This window comes from Salvia splendens, chromosome 12 (genome assembly GCF_004379255.2).
Source record: "Salvia splendens isolate huo1 chromosome 12, SspV2, whole genome shotgun sequence".
Classification (NCBI taxonomy): Eukaryota; Viridiplantae; Streptophyta; class Magnoliopsida; order Lamiales; family Lamiaceae; genus Salvia; species Salvia splendens.
The window spans coordinates 5,662,690-5,671,845 of NC_056043.1; the positions used below are offsets into that span (position 1 = coordinate 5,662,690).

The following is a 9,156-nucleotide window of genomic DNA, read 5'->3' on the forward strand; positions in this document are numbered from 1 at the left end:
TCCACCAAAATACTCGAGTAATTTGTTACAAACTAGTCTGTAACATACATAACATACATATCATCACTGCCACCAAAATATAACAACTCGTCATTAACATACACATCATATCAACACTGCCACAAACTATTGTTTACACATCCCCAACAAACAAAAAGTTTTTAGAGTAAGTAAGGTTCGTCAATCTAGATCACCACGGCGGCCACATCTCTGAGGTTGAGTCCTGGTCCGAGTGCATGGTCCCGGTTCCGGAACATTAGGCTGCAACAATTAATAGTATAGTGAGTATATACGAGAAAGCACTGTGTACAAGTAGAGAATATAGTTGCAGATGCTTATTGCATAGTACCTCTTGGCGTCGGCGATTGTTTGACGATTCAGGCAAAGTACTTTCACCACGTTCACGCGACTCGTTGTGCTGCGAAGTCTCCCCAACCTGAGAACGGGCATATGTCCGAGGATCATTGCTGCATGTCCTCCTATTATGCCCTTCTTGACCGCACCGACGACATTTCATCACGAAGGTTTGACGCAATGACTCACCTCCGTCAGCATGAAGACGAATCTTGGGCTCCTCACGTCTCAGGTCTGAAGCGGCGTCTACAGTGGGAAGATAAGAGAGGACAAAAGACATGATGTTTCTGTCACATCAATTGCTTTCGCCGTCTCGTCAACAGTACATGTAGCAGGTGATGCAGTGGCGGCCTTACAAAAGGGCGACTTTGCCCTTTCAAGCCCTGAGGGTGTTATGGTCCGAAAAAACACGGTATGTGATTATATATTTTGTTAGATACATGTGATGTGATTTTTAAATGTTAGGGGCATCTGTTGTTACAGGGCAAAAAGTTAGGGCCCTTTTGTACAGTTCACTCTACATTTTATAAAATTTTTCAAATAATATTTTTTTCATATTTTAAAACTCATGAGAATCATGATAATGGATGGATGGAGTAACGTTCACCTCCATTAATGGAGTATTGTTTTTCAACTTTAGACTTTTAGGCCGGAATGTTGATTCAAACCTTTGACCAGCTCAACAAATATAATTAAAGAAATCAACGACCTAACATGACAAAATTGGAACATATTTATTAAATGAAACTCGTCTCTTCATTGTACTTGGAGTATTACATAAAATTAAATAGACATTATTGATAAACATCAAAACACCAAAATATTACTATGAAAGTGCATTGCATCATTGGACAGGCAAAGGCCTTGTGAGTGTGGGCACAAGATAGAGCTGTTTAAGCCTCCTAGCAGTCAACCCAAACCCATCCTCCATGTTCAAATCCTGAGGCTTGATCCCACCCCCCAATTTCCAGTCGAAATGGTACAAAAACAGAGCAAGCGGAAACTCAACGTTGGCGAGCCCGAACGACATCCCGGGGCACATCCTCCGGCCACTCCCGAATGGCAGAAACTCAAAGTTATTCCCCTTGAAATCCACCAAATTGTCAAGAAACCTCTCGGGCTGAAAAGTGTTGGCATCTTTCCAGTAGTTGGGGTCTCTGTTGATGGCCCACCCGTTGCAAATCACACGGGAGTTCTCCGGTATCACGTACCCGTCCACCTCGGTCGTCTCGCGGCATTTCCTAGGCAGCATCAGCGGCAGGGCTGGGTGCATCCTCAGAGTCTCCTTCACCACCAGCTTAAGATACTTGCATTCCTGAATTCGCGACTCCTCTATGGTTCCCTCTTCGTCGAAAATCCTCCTCACCTCTTCCTGTGCCTTCTCCAGGATTCTTGGATTTTTTACGAGTTCGGCCATCGCCCATTCCACCGTTGTACCGGACGTCTCGCTCCCTCCAGCCAACATATCCTAAACAAACAAACAAACAGTTCAGATCAATCAGTTATCTCTTTACACCAATATGATGTGAGATATACCGACGAGTCAGTCATTTTTTTTTATTCAACTCAAATATACTACTAAATCAGTTAAATTTTAGCCAACAACAACCACTCTATATCATAATAGAAGTCCATGGATTCCAATTAGCTCATAAAAGTCATATAGTGAATATACACTATTATAAGTTAGAAATCAGTTCAAAGTAATTAGTTATCTCTTTACATTGATACGATGTAAATTATTTGTTTCATTAGTCAAATGCAAACACCTACATATCCTAAGCAAACAAAGAATCCAACTTTAAAACCATGAAATTTATATAATGATTTAGTTGGTTCGGACAAATTAGGCTAAAATCCTACATCAAAATGTACCAAATTTAAAGTTAAGATTATTATAAACGAAATTGTTCATAAACGTTATATAATGATTTCACTTTTCTCTTTGCACCGACAGTGATAAAGTATAAGTCAAAAGAACACTAACCACGATGACGGATTTGACATTGTCCTTGGTGAGAGAAAAGTCAAGCCCATCCTGATGATATTTGAGAAGAACATCAAGAATATCTTCATGATGTTCATCATTCTTTGCAATTCTATGCTGGTGGATGACTTCCTCAAGAATACTATCAATATCCTTGTGTATAACCAACACCCTCTTCTTCAGCCTGCTCATCCACTGGAACAATTTAACCGAAGGAAACACGTCGGCGATGTCAAACCCGGCCGACAGCTCCGCGAGCTCGTTGATCATCGGGTGCAGAGACTCCACCTGCTTCGTCGCATCCCCGAGCGCCGCTCTCGAGATCATACCAAACGTCGCCGCGTTGAACTCCTTAGAGAAGTTCACCTCCGCCCCGGCGCCGGCGCCGGCGAATTTTCTGGCGAGGCCGACGAAGACCTTCTCCCGGAGCCAGCGGAACGACTGGACGCGCTTCATGCTGAGGAGCTCGAGCGTCGTGATCTTGCGGAGCTGGCGCCAGTACTCGCCGTATGGGCCGAAGGTGATGCTGGTGCACCCGTAGCTGATGATCTCCGCCACGATGATCGGGGACCGCGAGGCGAAGTGGATGTCGTGGGTCTTCATCACCTGTCAGGGGCGGATGCAGAAATTTATTCTGGGCTAGAAATTATCCTATATTCTAATTTTGACAATAGGACTTTTGCATAATGATTAACATAAAATAATAAAAATTCGATGATATTATATAAATAAAAAAAGTGAAATTTTTAATTGATTAGGGACTTAAGTCTCTTATTAATTCCATGTAGTTCCGCCACTGATTATACCTGCTTGGCGGCCTCGGGGGAGGAGATGACGGCGACAGAGACCTCGCCGAGCTGGAGGTGCATCACGGGGCCGAATTTTTGGGAGAGCTTGTGGAGAGCGCGGTGGGGGGCCTCGCCGCTGATCATGTTGTGCATGTTTCCGAGCAACGGGATGCGACGCGGGCCCGGCGGGAGCTTGCCGTTTCTCTTTTTGGTGATGATTAGTGTGAGGAAGATGAGAGTTGGGATAAGGATTTGGAGGGATAAGAGTAGAGATGGGAACTCCATTGTGATTTGATGATGCAAGAGGTGTGTTGTTGATGCTCTATTTATATCAACAACATGATTAGTTGAATTTACAAGTAATTTAAATATTATATCTATGATAGAGTTTGCTGTCCAATGGAATTGTCTAATTTGGTCAAAATTTGGATATTTTCATAAATTAATAGTTAGAGGCCAACCATACATTAAAATATCATGTACTACTACTATAAATGTCTTGTAGAGTTGACAAAATATGTACAATTTGATGACTAAAATGGCCACACACCTTCCACCTAGTTTCTCGTGCTATGAACAGACAAATCCTTTTAATAATCTGAAGATTTTAATTTTGTGATAAAATCATGATAAATCAAAAATGGATATATCATTATACTATAAAATTTTGAATATGTATGCATTTCTTGAATCGTTTGAAAGTTTTTATATTAACAAGGCCACCATCCTAAATATTTTTATATGTATTTGATTTTATCACTCAAATAATTGCTCTCGTGAAATTTAGGCATCAGGATGGGACCCATTTCGACTTACTCCCTAAACAATAGGTTATCAAATGGTTGAGACATAATCAACCAAATACATTTTGGTCAAGTGAATGAAAAGTAATCCATGAACTAGACGAAGCTTCCTGCTAAAAACACTATCCCACAAAAAAGTTCATTTTTGAAATGTTTAGAATGGGCCCAATTACTAACATATGTGATATGTGTATTCTAGAGCTAGTAAATCGTGCGGTTGAGTCGTAACGAGTCAGCGCAATATCGATGCTACTCAATAAGGTTAAGTCCTAATTCAATCTAAAATTATCAGGTTTTTACTGGGTCTTTATTCATTAATTTCGTGAGTATTTGTGTCGGATTTTTGTGTCATGTCAAAAATTGTCCGCTGTAATATATTTTACTTCGCTCATTCCGTTAAAAAAATTTAATGAAGATTTGGTGACATATAAATATAATTGCACTCTAGACTTTTATTTACTCGCTTTTTTCAAATTCATTACGGTACTAATGTCACTTATAAACTTTTATTTATTACAATTAGTATACTCCGAGCAAATGTGAGGGGAATGTGAAGCTGACAATAAATACTAGTACTTCAGATTTACAAAATTTACATTATAAATAAAAAGTTTGTCAAATTTATAAACAATCAATAATTAGAAACACATTCAGTATTGTAGAATTATTAGTTATTCCTAACCATGTTTAGTTAAAAGAAAAATAAACATGCTGGTAAGACTGTGTTTAAGTTAGATGTAATTTGTCTAATCTCTAGAAGATGAAATAAATTGAGTTTACGTAGTGTTGTGTTGGTGCTTGATTTTTTTAAAAAAAATTGTAGGCCAATGTGTGCTTTTTAAATACTTAATTACTTATATTATTGAGACAAAAATTGTGATTTAGGTCAAATTTATTTTAGTGATAGTTATTGTTAAAATGGAAAGATAATTAAGCAATCATAAGTAATTACTATCTAAAATCTAGAAGTACAAAAATTACAGAATCTAAATATGAATTAATGAAAGCATCATATGACCGACATCTTATGGATTTATAAGTGTACAAACTACTCACCTACTTATAAAATATTTCAAAGAATACATAGTGAAATTAAGAAAATATGATAATTCTTTTAAAATAAATAGCTATGGACCACACATATATGACGTGAAAAGAATAGTTTGGAAGACATCATATATTTGAACATTTTCTTCTTGGGCGGCATATTTCTACTTAGAATTTCCAGTCAAGTGGGCTGCATTGCTCCACTATGTAGTCATTCAATTTGCAATTAAGGAAGCCATCTTTTTTGTTATTTTGCTTTTCGAAAAAAACAAACAAATATAACTTCCTCAATATATTTTATTAATTTTAAAATAAAGGCAGGAATTTATTAATTAATCTTCTCTATAACACAATTTTCCAACGAGTCCTCAAATTAATACTCTCTGTTCCTTATTAATAATTGAATCACTTTTTTTTGTTAACAAAATTAATACTACTTCTTTTTTTATTGTACTATATTCTCTCTTCATTTATTTTACTTTATTTCATCTCCTATTTTATTCTCTCTCTACTTATACATTAACCATTTTTTTCTTAATTTTGTGCATAAACGATACAGTTAACTCTTTGAATTTACTTAGTCAACAAAGTACTATAAATATTTTTTTAATGCATGCATATATTTACGTATTTTTCGTTGACCAATTAGGGTGCCGCCATTTTGGAAGTGAGAGGAAATATTTTCTCTGTTTGACAATAGCATAGTATTTTCTTTGATATATGAACTTAACTTTTTAAAGGAAATGTAGTGTAACTCAGGTTCTTAAAAGAGTTATATACATAAAATAGGGATCTCAAAGAAAGTAGGAGTATTAGTTTGTGTAGTAAATTCACTAGCCAGTTAAATTAATTTACTGTTTTTTGAAAAATGATTATAAAAAAAAGAAAAGAATGTAGTTTCATAAGATGTTGGAAATAGACTAGTTCCAAGTTCCCACAAAATGAACTTAATTTCTACCGTCAAACGCGTGGGCTGGAACTTATGTTAATTACTTTTGTCGTCTTTCTTAGACAAATTAAAGTTGGGTAGATGTCTACTCCCTCGGTACGTTTTAATATAAAATGGATAAAGTAAGAGAGGGGTAGAGAGAAAAAGTAATAAAGTATTATTAGTGGAAAATTAGTCTCACCTCATTCGAAAGAAATGAGCTTTCAAAATTTTAAAAATGCATATTCTTGTAGGACATACTAAAAAGGAAAGAGTACATATTCTTGTGGAACGAGTGAGAGAGTATTAATTTTTCAAGTTTCTAACACTACATTTCTATCTATATATATATATATAAAGAAACCAAAATAACAAATTAATATTTTTATTTTTGCCGTTTTATATGTGTATCCAAACATAAGTAACATAGTTTGGCAGCTATAGTCGCATTGCTAGATAGATCTATAGATGGAAATGGTAAATAACTAAACAAGTGATATCAAAATGACATACTCAGTTAAAATAATACTTCATCCGTTCTATAGAAATAAATCATTTTTTTTCATCCCATAAAAATAGTTCATTTCAATTTACATCAATTTTTTTAATTTTTCTTTTTTACTTTATTATTTATAAGCCCCAAGTTTAATGTCTAATATAATACTTACATGGTTTTACTTTAAATCCTGTTCCTTTTATAGAAGATAATTTAACATTATGATGAAGGCAGCTACATGTAGTGGTTGGTTCGGTTGCCTCTTGAAGGTGGACCATAATTGATCCGTGAATGGTGGTAAGGGGTTCCGAACAGGGCCCGTAGTCACGATTAAGGGTTACATACATGGTTCAACCGGTGGGGTTTTAATTTTAATAATTAATTTTCAATTTTTCATTTAATGGACCAAGATACGATTACCAAAAAGAAATTGAGAAAATATAGTGTGAAACTACATAAAGTAAAATAAACGCATCCAGAAAACTTTTGAAGTAATAATAAAATTAGCATTGATATTAAATTGAAATGAACATCTCAAATCGAAGTAAAGCAAGAAGCGGGCAAGTAGTAGGATATTCCGGAATGCCGAAGTGGCATGCTGAAATTAGGGTTCACTTGCATTTTTGGCCGTCATTGTCAGTGATGATCATCGCACCGATTCTACCTTCTGATGCAATTTTTACACTGTGAAAACATGGAGTGGAATATTTCGTCATTAGTTAGAGAATAAGTTGTATTCATTTGTAGAACAGTACAATATGTGCTCGAATTCTAATTCTAGAATTTTGTGACAACGAAGAGTGAAATATTTCACGTGAATAATTATGTGAATTTGAAGTGAAATCTCGTGTTTTCTAGTAACAGATGGATTGTATCAAGTACTTAAGATAAGATGTATATATTGTTTTTCTTCACCCTACTTTATTTATGTATTGTCTGTATTCACCCTACTTTATTTTAGCATTTGTTATCGGAGTTGAGATTTTGGGAAAATGAAATTCATTTTTTTTCTACTAAGCATATTTTGGGATAAAAGATATTGGTTTTTATAGGGCCGTGATCAATTAAGATTTTTTAGCCTAATAAAGAATTGAAATGCATTATCAACCACTCATTTTTATTAAAGGAGTGGTCCAGAATTTGCCACATGTAAAATATTTTGAGATTAATTAATTATGAAATGGCAGAATGATAATTTCATGTTACATTTTATTCAATAAATACTTTTTTTAAAATTTTAACTTTTTTAAAAAAAATTTAACTTTTTTTTTGACAACAACATATACAATTCATGTCAACTACACACATATAATATGAACTATGTGTACAATCCATGTCAACTACATATACAATTTGTTGGCATCGTAGTCCGGTCAACGCAATTGGACCGGGTCGTAGAAGTGACAGATTATTTATTTTTGAAATAATTAAATAATTTATAATCGATCTACGCTCCGAGTAGATGATTGTGGTATATTCATTCTCTCTGAACTGATTCCCGGTGAGTGAGAAATAATATATTAAAATATGTCACGATATATGGAGATATGAAATTAATTAATTAATTTATCTATTTTGGACACGTAGACAAAACAATGTGGCAAATGACCGTACGGAGAAAGCTTCGTAGAATGCGTGCACGTTGATCGGGTCGTCCAGATACATCTCTGGAATGAACAACTACGTGAGAGGTATCTAGATACATCCGTCGAGGTTCATGCTCCATGGTTGACGTTTGTAACGTCCGTAACGGCTTGTAACCCCCGGCGGTTACAATCAAGCCATCATGACACACATAATGGGTGTTGACTCCATCAATTCAAATGAGTGGACTTGGCCTTTAAATAGGCATTCATACTCTTGCATTCTCCACACCATTCACAAGCATACAAAGCATAAGCTATCTCCCTCTCTTGCATTGTTCTTCTGTCGAAGCTCTGCCCTCACATTCATCTAGTTCGCCGGAGCTCTGTTGATTGTGGTGCTGCTTCATTAGAGACGTAAGCCGTTTTATCTTTGGGGACGACACGCCAATCCTAGAGCACTACCGGGACGTATCTCGTCTTGCGGAAAGAGGCCTCCTCGACTCGGCTTATTTCCACTATTTTACGGTTTATTATTTCGAATTCTTCTTTGTAATTTCGTTTTAGTTTACTTTTCTTTATTCCTTCTTTTGAGTTGTATTACGTCCAGCTAGTATTTATCTCTTATTATCCAGAAAACCAATAATTGCAAGACGAGATAGAACTTGCCTTTGAAGGAATTTGGACTTAACTGAAACTAATACTTTCGAAACCTTAACACCTTTGCTGGAGATGTCGACTGAATCCAACAGTATTGCTGCCACCACTCCGGCCACCACCGCCGCTGCCATCTCTTCCACCATGTCGACCACTGCACCGGTCAACACGTCGTTGATTCCCTCGATGATACCAACCCCCGGGTTCATTCCATCTTCATCAACAACCCCTTGGGAGTTTATTAACCCATTTGGGCCCACTGGCGGATCCACCTCGAGTGGATCGGTTGGCTCCACTTTTAGTGGTTCCATCGGATCCTTTATTGGATCGAGTGTTGGGGCCTTCGGGTCTCACACGGATGCTGGTTCCTTTGGATCCGGTACGACCATGGTGGGCTCTATGCCCAACCAAAATGTTGGCCCCTTCGGGGGCAACAGGATTGGCTCATTTCATGGACCAAGTGCGGCACCTTTGGCACCAAGAATGGTGCCACCCACCGAAAAGCCACCAAAA

At 36.7% G+C, this 9,156-nt stretch overlaps 1 protein-coding gene across 1 annotated transcript; it reads right to left on the bottom strand.

Annotated features, from left to right (window-relative positions):
• Positions 1 to 1,069: 1,069 nt before the first annotated feature.
• On the bottom strand, positions 1,070 to 8,954 carry LOC121757440 (salviol synthase-like). Its single transcript, XM_042152988.1, has 4 exons — positions 8,656 to 8,954; positions 3,148 to 3,562; positions 2,342 to 2,947; positions 1,070 to 1,822 (listed from the first exon to the last, which is right to left on the bottom strand). The coding sequence occupies exons 1-4, from the start codon at positions 8,952 to 8,954 to the stop codon at positions 1,199 to 1,201; spliced, it is 1,944 nt and encodes a 647-aa protein (XP_042008922.1). The 3' UTR covers positions 1,070 to 1,198.
• Between the last annotated feature and the right edge of the window lie 202 nt (positions 8,955 to 9,156).

Bases quoted from the DNA above. Each gene is read 5' to 3' on its own strand.
- LOC121757440 (XM_042152988.1), bottom strand. From the start codon at position 8,954: ATGGAACCACTAAAAGTGGAGCCAACCGATCCACTCGAGGTGGATCCG. The intron at 2,948-3,147 runs GTATAATCAGTG...CGCCCCTGACAG, and splicing joins CCCCCGAGGCCGCCAAGCAG to GTGATGAAGACCCACGACAT. The intron at 1,823-2,341 runs GTTAGTGTTCTT...TTGTTTGTTTAG, and splicing joins ATGTCAAATCCGTCATCGTG to GATATGTTGGCTGGAGGGAG.